Source organism: Sorex fumeus, unplaced genomic scaffold (genome assembly GCF_029834395.1).
Source record: "Sorex fumeus unplaced genomic scaffold, SorFum_2.1 ptg000013l, whole genome shotgun sequence".
In the NCBI taxonomy this organism is placed as follows: domain Eukaryota; kingdom Metazoa; phylum Chordata; class Mammalia; order Eulipotyphla; family Soricidae; genus Sorex; species Sorex fumeus.
The window spans coordinates 30,550,002-30,567,524 of record NW_026606070.1 but is presented as its reverse complement, the minus strand read 5'-3'; the positions used below and the strand labels follow the sequence as shown (position 1 = coordinate 30,567,524).

At 39.6% G+C, this 17,523-nt stretch overlaps 1 protein-coding gene across 1 annotated transcript in view; it reads right to left on the bottom strand.

The window, feature by feature from the left end:
• Window positions 1–17,523, bottom strand: part of SCFD2 (sec1 family domain containing 2) — a 379,756-nt gene that overhangs the window by 337,740 nt on the left and 24,493 nt on the right. Inside the window, exon 3 of the mRNA XM_056111373.1 lies at window positions 10,590–10,717. Coding sequence (XP_055967348.1) covers window positions 10,590–10,717 — 128 coding nt within the window. The remainder of the gene's footprint in view (window positions 1–10,589; window positions 10,718–17,523) is intronic.

Here is a 17,523-nt window from a genome sequence, read left to right as displayed (position 1 = left end):
AAAAAAAAAAAGCTCAGGTTTTCACATGAAAATTGTACTTTGGGAAACTTTTATCTGTCCCTAAGATATTAGTAGAGAGAGCAGCAATTGTGGGTGTGCTATATTATATAATACACATAATATGTATCAGAATTCTGCATAGAGTCAGTATTTTCCATGTGTTTAATATACAGTAGTACAAAATGACATGCTAAAGAGCCATTCTAAGAGCATAAAAGATCAATGGGTCTTAATTTAACGAAGGAGAAAAAAGCCAATGATAGATTTCCTTTCCCACATACAAGAAATTACTTTTTTTTTGTTTGTTTTTTGAGGGAGAGGGGCACACCTGGTATTGTGTGGGGTTTTCCCAGCTTTGTGCTTTTCTGAGCAGAGCTCAAAGAACTAAAGAATATGTTCTCCATGTGGAAGCCCTGTGTTCCATTCCAGAAACCTCCTGGTACCTCAAGTACCACCTGAGGGCAACCACTAAACACCATCTCCAGGTGTGACCCAAAAGTCATAAAAGAAGAAAAGAAACTATTCCTTGTAAAGTTAGTATAAGATCAATCCCCCCCGCCAAAAAAAAAGATCTGCAAGTTCCTGCTTAAGTTATTATATACTCTTCTACTTTGTTTTTGTTTTGTTTTGGGGGCACACCCAGCGATGCTCAGGAATTTCTCCTGGTTCTACATTCAAAAATTACTCCTGGTGGTTCTTGGGGGGACCATATGGGATGCTGGAGATCGAACCCAGGTCAGTCACACGCAAAAAGTGCCTAACTTGCTGTTCTATCCCTCCCTCCATTCCACTATACTATCTCTCTGGTCCCAGATCTCTTCTACTTTCTAACTTCATAACTTTATAAAACCAACTTTTCTTTATATATGTGAGCATATAATATAGCATAACAGGCTGAACTTACATCTACTTCTATAAAACAAGACATTAGAAATATGCAAAACTGAAAAGCAGTACAAGTCCTCACATTTTATTTCAAAAAATTGTTATTTTTTTCATATGAACGTGTTTACTCTTATAAACATTTGATAGGCTTAGTATGCTATTTTCACTTTAGTGAACATTTATGTGATTTTTTTCTCTTTCTTTCCTATATCAATAAATATAACTCTATAAATAAAAGGTTTTGGCCTCTATTTTTAATAACATTAAAATCAAACATTAAATTTAATGTTATTTTTAATAACATTAAAATTACTTCTTGGATTCCACTGTAAACTAATAGAAAAAGCAATCGTGGTAGACTGCCTATTTTGCAAGCATGAGGCTTTGACTTCAGTTTCCCAAACTGCCCCAAATACCCATGTGAAATCTCAGCAGCTTTGTCTTTGAGATCTGTGGTGCCACCCCAAAGTGTGAGTCCCAGAGAGCATCATAAACAAGTACACAAGCAGCATAATCCAGCATGTGAGCTCCAGTAAGTACTAGGATCAACAGCGTGTTACCTTCCTACCCCAGTCATTGCAGAAGCAGCAACGGGGAAGAGAAGCAGGGAAGCAATCCACTGGATAATGATATAACAAATAACAACTGACAGCATTAATTCAACAATTTGCTCATTTCATAAATATTTACTGGGTATACAGTAAGTTCACAGTTTCACGTTATGTATGGAGGAGACACTAAGAAGCACATATTAGAATTCTCAGCCCATGGAGCCAGAACAACAGTACCTATCGCAGGTATGATAGTACATACTGCAGGTAAAGTACATGTCTTGCAGGAGGCCGACCCAGGTTTGATCCCTGGCACCCTATGTGATCTCCCAAGCCTGCCAGGAGAAATCCCTGAGTGCAGAGCCAGGAGTAAGCCCTGAAGCCCAGCTAGGTGTGGCCTCCAAACAAAAACAAACAAAGCACAAAAACCAAAAAGTACTAAGTCATTAGAGCCACTATGGACCATGACACCAACGAAAAATATGACATGAATACTGTTTAGCAAGGTTTGGTAGTTTTTTTTTTTTTTGTTTGGGGTTTTTATTTGTTTCTTTTTTGACCTTTTTGGGTCACATTCAGTGACGCTCAGGGGTTACTCCTTGCTCTGCACTCAGGAATTACTCCCTCCTGATGGTGCCGGGGAGACAATATGGGATGCCGGGGATCGAAGCCAGGTTGACTGCATCCAAGGCAAACACCCTACCCGCTGTACTGTACTATTGCTCCAGCCCCTAATAAGGTTTTTAGAGCGACACATATAAAACTCTATTGTACTGTTATAAGTGCAAAGACAAGAAAGATCTGTGGGTTTTCAAAAGCCAGACCAGTCAATTCATCCCGCTGAGGAAGGGGGTGCAAAGAAAGGCTATGGTATGCTTCCACAGAGAAAATGACATCTGTAATAGATCATGGAAAAATAACATGAGTTCTGACAGGAAAGATGTGTGTGTATTCTGTGTGTGTGTGTGTGTGTGTGTGTGTGTGTGAAAGCACATGTACAAACTTGTGTTGGAAGACAAATGGTTATGTGAGTCAAGGTCCTGGCAGGAAAGAAAGATGACACACTTCAACAGAGGAAATGAAGTGAGCTCACAGAGTTAGTTCCGTGTGTATGTAGGCCATGTGAAATCACACGTGCTAAGGAATGCAACCAAGTGCACTCTGGCAAGGAAGAAGCCTCACAAACAATGCCCTCACCGTGAGCAAGACAGACCTGGATCTGCAGTGAGCCGGGGGACTGGGAGCAGAAACAAAGGGGACAAGTGGGTAGAGCTGGAGATAGGAAGGCAGAAAGGGTTTTTATAAATTGCCTGCTCAGGACTTGGGAAACTATCTGGAAGCAATGAGGAGCCCTCGGTTTTCAAGTGGGAATGACACCCTCATGCCTGTGTTGGCAGTTCTATGGCCTCTCCCCCTACTGACTCTCTGGGAGTTCATCTATCTAAAAAGAGGCCCGATATTGAAGTCAGGCAGACTGAGTTTGTATCCTGCCTTACCTGTTATGAAAGGGTATTCCAGGAGGGCCGGAGAGACAGAGCTGCAGGTGAGGCAGTGCCTTGCTCACAACTGATGCCAGTTCAATTCCTGGCACCACATGTGGTCTCCTGAGCACTGCCAGGAATGATCTCTGAGCACAGAACTAGAAGAAAGCTCTAAGCATAGCAGCCAGGTGTGGCCAAAAAAAAGTAATAAGAAGAAAAAGGAGGAGGAAAAGGAGGCGGAGGAGGAAGAGAAGGAGGAAGAAGAGGAAGAGGAGAAAAAATAAGTTGTCAAATAAATAAATAGAAGAATCTTCCAAAAGTAAATAAAAGTGTATTCCTCAGGGCCCTGGTAAAGGGCAGAAAACACAATCTGTTTGATTAGAGAATATTTGACAGATGGAGTTGTTGTGTGGACACCGAAAGGGTAAAGAGAAAATTCCCAGGTATCTTGGCTGTAGCCCCTGTTGGGAGCAGCTACCCTGCAAGGGTGGACGAAATAAAAGTGCGAGGATGAAATTATTAAAACTTTGAAACTCCAACTTCTGACAATGGGTGCTACATAGCTGATTGGACCTCTGAGGAGAGGGTGTCATGGAGCTGGTTCATTAAGGTTTAGGGGCTGGACTCAACTCCTCCAGTCCTCTATAGGATAAGGAAGAAGTGTGTGGGTGGCCCACAAGCAGAAGGCAAATCCACAGGAAGCAAACAGAAGGCAAACTTCCCTGGCCCCCTCTGGCCCTGCCACCTCTCTCCAGAACCTCTCCAGGGACTGCAGAATCTCTGCGAATGAGACAGACACTGCGTGTCAGCCTCAGAGAGCTCGAGTCACTGAGTAGATGGGCAGGTTCACAAAACCGGTTCACAATCCTGAAAAAAGCCTAACCTTTCAGGGTGTTATTTTCCCTTGGTTGTCAAGTGAGAGTAAAACAGACTATTAAAGTGGCAAGCTGGTTTGGAAGAATAAATGAAACATAATGTGTAAAACTTCTAATATGAGACCTGAAATAAAGTAGCTCTTCAAAGTCAGTTTCTTTCTCCACTCCCCAAGTGCTACTAATAGCTAATAAGCAAACAAATGGATGTGTATGAGTTAAGAATCAGTAATGCATGGAGGTCCTAGAAGGCATCTAAATTTTTTCATCTTTTTAAAATTACCGTATCTCATATTGCATTAGGTTTACTGGGTTTTTAACTTATCTGTTTGGCAGAATTGCTGAAAATATTTCAAAATTGATTGAGATATTTATCTCAATATTTATCTCAAAATCACGTATGTCTGTTTTGCAGGTATATTCCTCATAATTCCAGACAAAATTCTCCCTAGTAAAATCAAAAGATGTAAATGTGATCAAACATAGCTATTACCTAAGAACAAACAAGTACCAATGATAGAAGGTAGCATATGTACAAAGGTGTTGAAAAAGATATCATCATATATCTTTTGATCATTTGTATGTCTTCTTTGAGAAAGTTTCTGTTGATCTTTCCCTCTATTTTTTTTTTCTTTTTGGGTGACACCCGGCAATGCTCAGGGGTTACTCCTGGCTCTGCACTCAGGAATTACTCCTGGCGGTGTTCAGGGGACCATATGGGATGCTGGGATTCGAACCTGGATTGGTCGCGTGCAAGGCAAACGTCCTACCCACTGTGCTATTGCTCCAGCCCCCACCCTCTATTTTTTGATGGGGTTAGTTGTTTTTCTTTCTTTGAAAGTCCTATCTGTGTGTGCTTTATATCAACCCTGGATATCAACCTTTTATCAGACGAATGGTAGATAAATATTTTCTCCCAGTTTGGGTGCATCTTTTTATTTTGATCATTATTTCCTTTGCAGTGCAGAAGCTTCTTAGTTTGATGTAGTCCCATTTGTTCTTAGTTTGATGTAGTCCCATTTGCTTATCTTTGTTTATCTTTGCTTTCATTAGCACTGAATCACTGAAGATTTCTCTAGACTCAATCATGAAATGGTCTATGTATATTTTCCTCAATATAGGTAATTAATGAATCAGCTATAAAATAACTACCTTATAGATAATGATTTCTTTTTGGTAATATAGAAAGCATTATATATCATGTCTATCAGTATATTAATTGACAGGTTATACTACCTATACAAACACATGAGTAAGAAGGGTGAAAACCATGGTCTTTACATTTTTTACAACCTCTATAAAGATCTAAAAAATGAATTCTCGATGTTGTGACATATAGAAATGGGGAAAAGCACTAAACCATATATAAGAATAAAATATAAATTCAAACTGATGGGGATTGAGGAGCTTCTAGGTTGGTGACCACAAAGATGTAGGGGAAAAGCTGTTGATAGGGCTGGATCCTCTCCCTATTCCCTGCCCTATTACAGAGAGTTTCAGGTCCACGGGTGTACAGCAGACTGAAATCCGCTGCCTGTTGCATCTTTCCATCTGGCCATTCCTGAGTTATAGCTTTTGTTATAAACTGATGGTCTAGTAAAGAAGCAAGTTTCCTTGGTTCTGTGAGCTGCTCTAGTTGAATAATCAAACTTAAGAAGAGGCTTGTGGGATCCTGATTCACACACACACATGGTCAGGGGCACAAGGAACAATATGGGCTTCATGGGGTGGAGTGACAGTACAGTGCTTGCCTTGCATGTTGCCAACCCCGGGTTCGATGCCTGGCATCCCAAATGACCCCCTGAGCCTGCCAGGGGTAATTTCTGAGTGTACAGCCAAAGGAAAGTCCTGAGCATTGCTGGGTGTGACGCCAAAACCAAGAAACATAAACGTACAACCTAGCCTTCAACTGACCCCTGAACTTTGAATACATGGGGAAAATTCCCATCACTTCCTATCCCAAGTTTGGTACAGGACTTCTTAAGACTAGAAGATAAACAGAACAGGAAGAATGTACGAATAGACTTCCTATAAAGGGAGAAATGTCCATCTGTCTCGATTTGCTTGCTTCAATTACACTGTCATCAAAGGACCATCTCATCAATGAACTGTCCTATGTAGTTTTTCCCACAGAAAGAATATAATCCCAACATACCAATTCCAGAAACTTCCATAACCTTTGACAGTCACAATCTCCTTTCTACTCAGAGCTTTCTCTTTTCTTTTAAATTCTCCATTTCCCCCACTTTTATGAATGAAGAAAATGAAGTTTAGCTAATCAGTGGCAGAACCAAGATTCACAACCAGGTGTAAGTGACTTTATATTCCAGCACATTAAGAGAACTTAAAGTTATAGAACACTCAGATGCACAAGAAAGTGGCAGCAGCATCTTGCAAGTGAAGAAGTAGAGGCCTGTCCTGGCAAGCACGTATATGAGCAATGCTACAAGCCAACCCCAGCGAGCACTCAACCATCATGACTATGTGTCTTGACTGAAAGTGGAGGCCCTGGTGATCTCATGTGCAAGCACTCCAAACAAAGGAAGATCAAGACTCAGTTTGTGTGACCTGTAGTGAGCACCACAGTCAGGTGTTTGTGCAACCCCAGACATCATAACAATGCAGAGGGACCAAGAGTAGGGGAGGTAGGGAAATGGGGTGGGAGGGAGGGGGCAGTGGGAAAAAAAGGAAAAAAAAAAAGAACAGGACTGAGAAAAATGTCTTTATATTTAATCATCTAGGAGATTTTTCAGTAAAAAAATTTTGGGAGCCTGAAATTAACATGTAAGAAAATTAATACATAGGAAAAGAAAGAAACAGAGATATCAAGCACAGAAGACTTTTCCAAGAAATCTGAAGCAGCAATAGAAAGGTCAGCATCACTGAGATGAGTTTTTTCTTCAGCTCTGCACTCAAGAATCACTTCTGGCAGTGCTCAAAGGACCATGTGTGGTGCTGGAGAAGGGTGTCCGGGATGGATGCTTGTGAGGCCACGTGCCTTACCCGCCACACCATCTCTCCGACTGGCTTGAGCTCTAATAGTAGCATCTCTCTGGGGAGCATGTACATTTTGCAGAGAGCTCCAGGACAAATCCATGGCATGGCCCCAACCACAGCACAGCACAGAGAGGCTGTTTTTATAAAACATTGGCTTAAGAAGGACACTGTCTCTTCACCTCAGTAAGTGGATATTTTGGATCCAAACCAGCAAGTCTCACTTTTGGCGCACATTTTTCATTATGAAAGCCAGTAAGAAAAAATACAATTCAGTTCACAATGCCACAGAAATCACTTTTGGAGCACATCTATTTTGCTAATTGACAATTTGATAGCAAAGCCTCTGAGAGATGACGTGTGTTTATATATGACATGATAACAAGACATTTTTCTTTGTTTTAGAAAGAAAACTTTTTTCTTTAAGAGAGTGATGTTTATTTCTCCTAGTGCTCTTAATGTTTTAATATGAACTGACCTTTTACTGAAAATTTTTATATTTAGGATCCAAGATTTCCATGTCAGTGCATTTAATTTAATAAGAGAATCCCCAATACAGAATTAAAATCTCATTTAATGCCTAAAAAAATACTAGAAGCCTCTTTCACAGTCAGAAAAATGTATACCCAGGGTTTCAAAGAATGACATACAGTTTAAAGCACAAGCATTTAGCCATGTGAGATTCCACAGCATGATTTTCTTATATGATAAGCAGTTTTCAAATGCCAGTGCTCTGCTCTGTTTCCACTCTTTTCCTTACTGACCATATATCTATTTGTCTATAGAATGAGACACACTAGAAATTTTGGACAGTGGTAGGAAGCAGAAATGGGCAGCCACACCAGTTATCTGAATCAAGTTTGGCACATGAATAGAGTGTGAGTGTGAGTCAATCTTTCTCGGTCCATCATATAACAAAAGTTTAAAAACAGTTGCCTTTTTCTTTCCTTTATTTATTTTTTTTCTTTCCTTCTCTTCTCCTCTCCTCCATGTCTGGCATTTTTCTCATCCCCTGACCCCTACGTCTGGTGTTTTAGGATAAAGCAAACCATTTTATCTCAAGAAATTTTTTGGTTGACAGAAAACTCAAACATTGAAGCTTGAATTACTTATAGGATTACCCTTTTGTAAAAAAAAAAAAAATTCTGGCTATGATTATTTTTTAAAAGATACAACCCTTTAGAAAAGTAAAGTGTGTTGGTCTTTCAAGAGTCATTCATTAAGCAATAAAAACTGAGTTATGATCTGTGATAGCATCGTAAGTTTCAATCACTGAGACATAATATAAATCAACCTTATCACAAAGACTCTTTGTGCATTCCGACGTTCCTTGATTCACAATATGAATTAGTCCTTGTTCCAGCACACATACTCATGGATAAGGACCACTACAGGCTAAACGAGCTTCTTATTAATGGGTATCTGGGACTGGGAAAGAGAGGGTCAAAAAAGGAAAGCGAAAGAGAGGGGAGGAAGGAGAGAAGAGTGGGAGAGAAAGGGGAAAAAATGGGAAAGGAGAAAGAAAGGAGAAACTAGAATAAATAATCAAATGCCAGGATGGTCTCAATATAACAATTTTATTTTCCCTCTAAAACTACATAGAAGACTTTCAGCATCAGTTGTGTGATGAGATTTTATAAATAAAGAACATTATTCTTTAGTGTATGAATGTTTGGACTTCAAGTTGGTGCCTACCTCTCAATGAGATGTATGGACTTGGGCAATTTAATTTTTCTCTATCCCAACTTCCTAATCAATAGTAGCTCAGAGAAATCCTGTGAAGATTAAATACCACAAGCATGACTTGAAGAACTTGAGTACTCAGTAAATATTAGTCATTTTCACTTTTGTTTAGCTTTTTTGGCTTTGGGGCCATACTAAGGCTTACTCCTGGGTCAGAATGGAGGAATCCCTCCCTGAATCCCAGGGCTTAGGGACTTGGGCAGTACCAAACAGGAACGGGTCATGTGTAAGACTGTCACTGTCACTGTCCTCCTGTTGTTCATCGATTTGCTCGAGCGGGCCCAGTAACGTCTCCATAGTGACACTTGTTACGGTGTTTGGTATATCAAATACATCACGGGTAGCTTGCCAGGCTTTGCCGTGTGGGTGAGATACTCTCAGTAGCTTGCCAGGCTCTCCAAGATGGGTGGAGGAATCGAACTCGGGTCAGCCATGTTGGCCACTTGCAAGGCAAACGCCCTACCACTGTATTATCGCTCCAGCCCATGTGTAAGACAAGGAGCCTTATTGCTCATACAATCTTTCTGGTCCTATTTTTACTTTTTATTTATTTTTTTGTTTTGGGATCTACCACTAAGCAATGCTCAAGGGTTACTACTGGTTTGGTGCTCAGGGCTCAACCCTGGCAATGCTCCAGGGAACATATGGGGTGCTGGGGATTAAACCAAGGTCAACTTGAATGCAATACAAATACCTTACCTGCTTACTATCTCCCCAGACCAAAACATGATTTTTTTTTGTTTATTTTGGGGTCATACCCTGCAGTGCTCAGGTCTTACTCCTGGCTCTATCTTCAGGGATCATTCCTGGTGGGGCCCAGGGGCCATATGTGGTGCCAAGAATTGAATTTGGTTCTACCATATACAAGGCAAGCGGTCTACCTACTGTATTATCACTCTTGCCCTCACTTTTTTTTATCATCTTCATACTCCATGAAAGTCTCATATATATCAACTAACACATAGTTATGAGTTTTTAAAAATATTGTGACCCTGTAGCATTTTTCCTCCTAGATTCATCCACATTTACTTCTGAAACTTTGTATTTCTAATAGCTTTATTTTTGTGCTCATGAGTAATCAGTAATGTGGGCTATGAATTTCAGCAAGAAAAAGATTCCTACCCAGTAAAATGTAAATATTTATTGGATTACAAGAAGTTGGATATAAGAAAGCAGTATAATCCATGCTGAAAATAGACTATAGACCGAACATGATTGCCACTCAATTCTCTTTTGCAAGCCACAGCACCCAAAAGGAGAGAGAGAACAAAAGGGAGTGCCCTGCCACAGAGGCAGGATGGGATGGGGAGATGGAGGGTGGGAAGGATACTGGGATTAGTGGTGGTGAAGAATGGCCACTGGTGGAGGTATGGGTACTCAATCACTGTATAATTGAAACCCAAGCACAAAAATTTGTAAGTCTACAACTGTACCTCATGGTGTTTCACTAATAAAAATTAAAAAAAAAGAAAGTAGCATAATCATCACTACTATTATTACCACTGCCATTTTATTAAATCTTGAAGTGCCACACCAGATGGCGAACTGATACAGCAGGAAAGGTAGCCGGGGTGGCATGCAGTGCTGGGGAGTCAATCCTGAGGCCTTGCACATTTCAGGCCCTAACCCTGAGCATCACTACAAGTGGAACTGAACAGAATGAAGGGAATACACCACAGACCAAATTTTGATAGTTCAAAATCAACTAAAGAAATAAAGACAACTATTTTCTGTAAGCAAAGGCATACCTAGAGTTCTCAATATTTTGCTTGTTTGCAGCGCCAGGGATTGAACCTGGAGCCTTACACAATTAAGGCAAGTGCTCAGACACTGAGCTTCATTCCCAGCTGGTGTTCCCAAGATTGAGTCTCAGAAAAGAGTTATTGCTAACTCCAGATGGCAGTGTATGCACATTTTTTCCACAGTACCACGACCAGAGTACCTTTCTTAGGGGTTAAATATGCCGCCTTGAAAATATGCTGGTCACGTGGGCTCCACACAGAGGACAGGCTAAAATCAACCTCCTCTAAGCCTGGGTCTGTCCTCAGGAAGGCCGTGCTTACCCATGCTCATCTTGATGGGCAGGCTCTCCCTGCTGGCCGCTTCCACTAGATGTCTCCGGACTTCCATTAAGGCCTCTTTGTGCTTGGTGTTCAGCAAGGCTTCCCACAGAGCTCGGGCTGCTGTGTCACTGCAGGAAAGCCACAAAAGAAGAATTTCAGAATGCATTTTCACTGGAAAGTGGAAAGGAAGTGAAAGCAAAACAAAATCAGGTAGTCTTTCTATTGGTCTTTAAGAATTAGGATTAAATAAAGAATGGCTAATCCATTTTCATGGGCATGGATCGTTGAGAAAACCAAGTCCCTGAAAAGTGGGAGAGAGGGAGAGAAAAGCTATATTGAGAAGAAAAAAAATTATGTAGCACTCTTGAAGAATTCGTATTAGGAAAGTATTTCAGAGTATAATTCAATATTGCTAGAGTTAAATATGTGCTATGAGTCCAAACCAAATGCATGTTTAAAAATAACCTGTGATTAGAAGCATATCAATTTGAGAAAACGGGTCTGTGAAACAAAGTGATCTACAGTGAGAGTCAAAAATTACTCGATAAAATTCTTAATGAATGGGTTTCCTACTGAATGAAAACTCAGAAATTGGGCAAAATATCCGGAGCCTTAAGTAGCTGAAGCACTTTGGGCGTTAGGTTGGAAGGCTGGCACTTAGTGAACCTTTTACAGTTAACTGTCGATAAGAGCAGAAGAGCTGCATTATGCCGAGTGTCATCTGACCTCATTTCTCTATCAGTCCTCTGTCTCACAAAAACCGCACTGTCCATGTTATAAATGACGACAGTGTGCCTTCCGGAAGATCTCTGCATGGAGCCAAGTATACACATTTGTAGTAATGTTGTAAAAACCGGGTATAAAGAGACAAAGATGACTTCTGTCTTTTTGAAAGGCCCTTTCCCTCCACTTAAACATTACTAATGTCTACAGTTGACAATCATTGGAAAATCAACACATTTTAAAGTTCAGTTTTAAAAGTTATCTCTAATAGGATATTAATTTAGTTTTAAAGTTATACCAATAGGTATATCATTCAAGTTTAAATTTGATTCAGAATACTTGACTGATGTACTTCGGCAGTGAATTTAATGCCTGGCACAGAATATCATTAAAAAATAGCTGTTTTCCCCCATTCACTTTTTCTGAATGAACTAACATCACTATTCAAAATATTCTGTGTTTGATCTGACTAAAATGGTCTTCTTTATAACTATTTCTAATATTCTCTGTTTAAGTGAGTAGGTAAACTTCTTCTTTTCTTTTTTTTAGCACACATAGCAGTGCTCAGGGCTTACTCCTGACTCTGCACACACTCAGGGATCATTTCTGGTGCGCTCAGGGCACCATAGTGATACTGGGATCAAACTGGACAGGTAACAAGCAAGACAAGCACGCTACCTGCTGTACTGTCACTTCGGCCCCCACAGGTAAATTTCTTAAGCTCTATGCCCTATTCTCAGAGGTGGGAATATAGATTTTAAAAAACAAAAGAAAACAAATAAAAATCAAACAACGAAACACAGCTCTTAATGACCAAGTCTGAAAGAGACAAACTGTTTCTCAAAAGTGCAATAAAAGGCATGTCCAATGTTCACATAGTTTTCTCTGATTTTTCAAAAATAAAATAAGAAAATCTACTATAGGCTACTTAGTCTTTATAACTATAAGAGGTTGGAGTTTTTCTTACAAAGATTTGTAAGCAATGATTTCTGGGCCAGCTTCTTATCTCATCAATTTAGCTTTTTTGAAAGCTTATCAACTACAAACAACAGGATGCTTTAAAAATACAACTGCTACTTTTATGAGTTTAGAGCCTATAAACATTTCCAGACAAACCTATAAAGTGGGTGGCCAAGTTTTGGGGTAGAAGTGAACATTAAAGGTAACAGAAAATTAAGCATCTTTGTATCTATAGAAGGACACTGCCTAGTTCAACACAAATGAAAATGTATTTCTACTTTCAAAGTCTTCTAAAGAAAATGTTATAATATGCCAAAGAAAAACACAACAGCTTCAAACAAATCAAACTGCTATTAGGTCATATTTATACCTAATCTAAACCCTTTGTGCTCTACTATAAACCTACTTCATCTTGTGTAGTCTTTTCCCTTAAATTCAGGAACAGCTGGGCCGCATCCTTGTAATGCAAGCCCACACAAATGTACTTTATTTTTCATTTTTTCAAAGAAAAGGAAGAGTTGTTTAAGGTAGATTAAATACATTAAACTTACTTTAAAATATCATCACTACATTCAGAACTTATAAAAACAACTTCTCTCATTTTATCCTCATCTTATGAACTTAAGCCATTATCACTGTCCGAATTCCTTTTATCCCATCCCCCCTCTCCACTGTCTGAATTTTTAAAAGCCTTAGTCAATTAACTTTCTTAAATGCACCCAGGTCAGTGTCTGAGCCCAGTAATCTTTCAATTTTACCATGGCAAGTTTCAAAAAAAGTTAATCTAGGGGGATAGAGAGATAGTACAGCAGGTAGGGTGCTTGTGGCCGACCTGAGTTCAATCCCCACTACCTCACATGGTGTTTTGAGCCCCACCAGAAGGGATCCCTGAGCAGTGCAAAGCCAGGAGGAAGTCCTGAGCACAACCAGGTGTGGCCTCAGACGAAAATAATTCAGTAAAATGGGAATTATTTTCAACTTTTCATGCTAACTTTCCTGCCCAACTCTTCATTCATCATCCATTTTCCCTTTCAGATCACACATGGAGTGAGGAGAGTGGAGCTACCTGCATGAACTCAGGAAACAGGTGCCACACGCTCCAGATAGAACTATTCTGTGTTTGAAATGATCTCATACTATGATCCTCGTTAGCCACTATTGGTTATTGACAAGTGACTTTGCCATGCAATGTCAATCATATTCCATCTATATTCAACTTTCATTAAATGTATCTCTCCAAGATAATTCTGAATTTCTAATCATACTGCATGGTTCCGAATGATTCAAACATAATGGTATTGTTTTCATTTATTGAGAACTTCTTGAGGCAATTTGACTATATCATCTCATTCACTAGTAACACTTCCAGATAATATATACAAATATATATATGTATATATTAATTTATCCAGATAAACTCACAGCCCTAATTCATATGTGAGAGAGTAGATTCTGAAAGAGCTGAAACAGTTTGCCCTGGGTTGGGCAGGAAGAAGAGAGACACCATTTTATTACTATACAATGGAATTGGCTTTAGTATTGCCATGGCTACATAAAATGTGAAACACACAGTAAATGTAGATCTCTTTGATAAACTGATTATTCTGGAAAAAAAAAAAGAAAGAAAGAAACCAAGCCTGACCATTTCATCAGTTTGATGAACACTAAAGGCCAACAATAGTAATAACCTGCTAGAATTTGCCTTTTTATTTATTTATTTATTTTTGAGTTTTAAGAGACTTCTGTATACAGGAATATAGGTTCCTTTCAATTAATGCTGGCTCTTTTTTTCACCAGAATTACTCAACTGTGAGCAAAATCTTACAAATTGCCTTGGTTTGGCATGTATGAAATGTCAAATGCAATCTGCAAGAAGCTCACAGGAATTATTTGTCATCAAATAAAATAAAAAGAGGACATGGTGACTTTGTAAAGGGTAGGTGAGTGCTGAATCATGAGCTACTTCAATCAGGTGGAAGGTGGGCCCTACGAGACCCCAGGGGAAATGTGAATGCACCCCACTCTCTGCAGACCAAACTCAGAGAAAGGATTGCTTCAGGGCATGCACGGGAAGGGAAGCTGACTCACAGGATTTGCAATAAATCACAGGACTTCAATGGAAATGCAATGATAACTGAAAAAAAAACAAACATTATTAACTAATTTTAAACAGAGCCAACTGAGTCAGATATTTTTTTATAGCAGGAAATAATGGCTCCCATCCATGAGCTGTGAAGGTAGATTTGTTAATTAAATTATTCACAGCCGGTTCAATAAGCATCTTGACTACTTTTAAACACAATGACCTCATCCTTAACAAAAATGAGCCACAAACCATCTCAATAGAAGTGAAAACAGCTAACAGGAGGTTGCTGAAATAGGCTGTTGGCATTGGAAACTAAAGTGGTGCTTTGCCCATTCTTTCTTGCAAATATAAGCATTTTCCGTGGGCTGGGCTCCTTGGGGTGTTGTTCCCACAGCTGTGGGTGGCCTCCAGGACCCTCACTGTCCTCATGGGGTTAGCAACAGTGCAGGGAAGCCAGAGCTGAGCCTGGCTCTGTGCTCAGGGGCCACAGCTGGTGGTGCTGGAAAGACCAGAACTAGAAAAGTTTTAAAAACAAGTTCTAATCTTTACCCAGAGAGCAATGAAGAGTCACTAAAGGATTTGACCAGAGGAAGGCTATAACTAGACTTACTATTTCTTGTACAGAAGAATAAATATATGTATAAATCATCAGTCTTACAGAAATTATTCCCAAAACAGACTTTCAAACTGCAGTGTTTTTAAAATGTGCAAATAAAGTTTTACTCTTTTTTTTGGAGGGGGGAGGGGCAATATCCAAGTAGTGCTCAGGGCTTACTCCTGGTTTTGTGCTCAGGGAACACTTCTCAAGGGGACTGGGGAATCATATAGAATGCGGGGAATCAAATCCAGGTGAGTTGTATGCAAGGCAAGCACCCTACCCAAGGCACTATTGCTCCAGTCCCAAAATTTAACTTAAAAAAAGGTGAAGGCTGCCCATCAAAAGTTTCCATGGAGTCATGAGGTGGCAAGGATCAAACACAGGGCCTCACACATGCCAGGAATGAGTTATAACACTTGAGCCATGGGCCCCTAAAAAAGCTTTTAACAGTACCAAACTGTGTGAATTTAATCCACTATCCATTTCTTCCTCTTCATCACCTTTTTCTATCTATCTCCTCCTCTTTCTTCTTTCTCATTCTTTTTCTTATTTTCCTTCTTCAGGCTTTACAATGTTCAAAAGATTAAGAAAATTACCTTCAATTGACAGAGAATCAACTTTTATTTAAAATAAATACTCTAGGGCTGGAGAGAGAGTAACAGCGAATAGGGTGTTTGCCTTGCACACGGCCAATCTGGGTTCGAGCTCCAGCATCCCATATGGTCCCCCAAGTACCACCAGGAGTGATTCCTGAGTGCAAAGCCAGGATAATACCTGAGCATCACTGGGTGTGACCCAAAAAGGGGAAAAAAAAACTTCTAGTGATCATTTCCTCATACAATATGATACTTCATTTAGTATTGCAATGGGCTCACAAAACCTCTTCAAAAATGGATCAGATGGTACAACAGCAAAATATACAGTGGGTAGGGCACTTGGCTTGCATGCGGTCGACACAGATTAGATCCACGGCATCCTGTATGGTTGCCCTAGCACTACCAGTAGTAATTCCTAAGTGAGAGCCAAGAGTAACCCCTGAGCATCAGCAGGGTCCCAAAACCAATAAATAAATAAAATAAAAATGGATCAGAGGCTCAACAGACTATAGTGCATGCTTTGCATGCAGGAGTTCAGGTTCAACCCCTAGCAGCCAACCATCTCCTAAGCACACATATTGTAAAAACAAACAACAATAATATCAAAATAATGGATCATATGCCAAGGAGATGCTCAATAAGCATACACACAAGCTTGGCATGTACCAGTCCCAGCCTCTGTTGCCAGCACCACATGGTCCCCTGAACACCAGCAGGTATGGCCCCCAAATAGCTAAGTAAAAAATAAAGGACTATAACATAGAAATCGTTTATTACCATCAAATAAAATAATTGGGCTAATAGCTCAGTCCAAATACACATTTTATGCGTTTTCCCTACCCACTCATTAATGACATCATAATCAACATATTTATAATTTCCTACAAGCAAATAGTAAAGCATAGAAAAAAGTGTTTTTTCCTATGTATTTCTAATGTATAATGCTGGTTAACTGAAAAATGAAGATTTTTTTGATAACTAATACTGTAAGATTATTTAAAAACCAAACATACATTCTCTGAATGCACATTCTCTGTTTCTAAAAATATATTTTGTGTTCCTAAAGGTAACTTCCATGGCTCACACTTACAATGCTGGTGAAATCTACTCTAGGCTACATTATATTTGCGTGTTTTGGCTTGAATTCAAAACACAAATAATTAAGGAGCAGTGTTTCATGTGTCAAGGAACTCTAAGATAAAAAAAAAAGTGACAGTTTTATAGTGGCTCTTAGAAGCAGTCGTATCTGGTCAATTTACCCTTTCTGTCACTCTACTCCATGGAGAAGGGTGATTTTAAAATCATCATAACCTATTATTTTGTATGCAGGATATACAGTGACTCCAGAAACTAACACTTTATGAGAAAATCTACCCCACCTTTATTTTATGCATTGATGCCCCCATGATATACATACACACATTTGTGTGAAGTTTCATAGATTCTATATATAGGCTATCCTCCCATTGTTCATCAATTTGCTCGAGCATGCCCAGTAACGTCTCCATTGTGAGACTTCTTGTTACTGTGTTTGGCATACTGAATACTCTCAGTAGCTTGCCAGGCTCTCCGAGAGGGGCAGAGGAATCAAACCCAGCTTGGCCGGGCTGGCTGCACACAAGGCAAACACCCAAGGCAAACGCCCTACCGCTGTGCTATCACTCCAGCCCTTTTCTAGATTCTAAACTGAGGAAAACTTGACTTGTTAAATTATGAGTCTTCTTTCTTTATTGGTTTTTTTGGGGCTTTTGTCCAAAGTTTATTAATGTTTCTCTTATTATTTACCATCTTAATTCCCAGGTCTTTTTCAGGTATTTTGTACCAGCTCCCTTGGTAACTTAGAAGAGTGTTAAAATCTAATAGAAATACAACTCTGAGAATAGAAGTACATGATAGTCTTTTCCATGAGAGAGGCTTAGGATTCACAATCTATTTAGAGAATAGAAAACTACACTACTATGAGGTTGCATT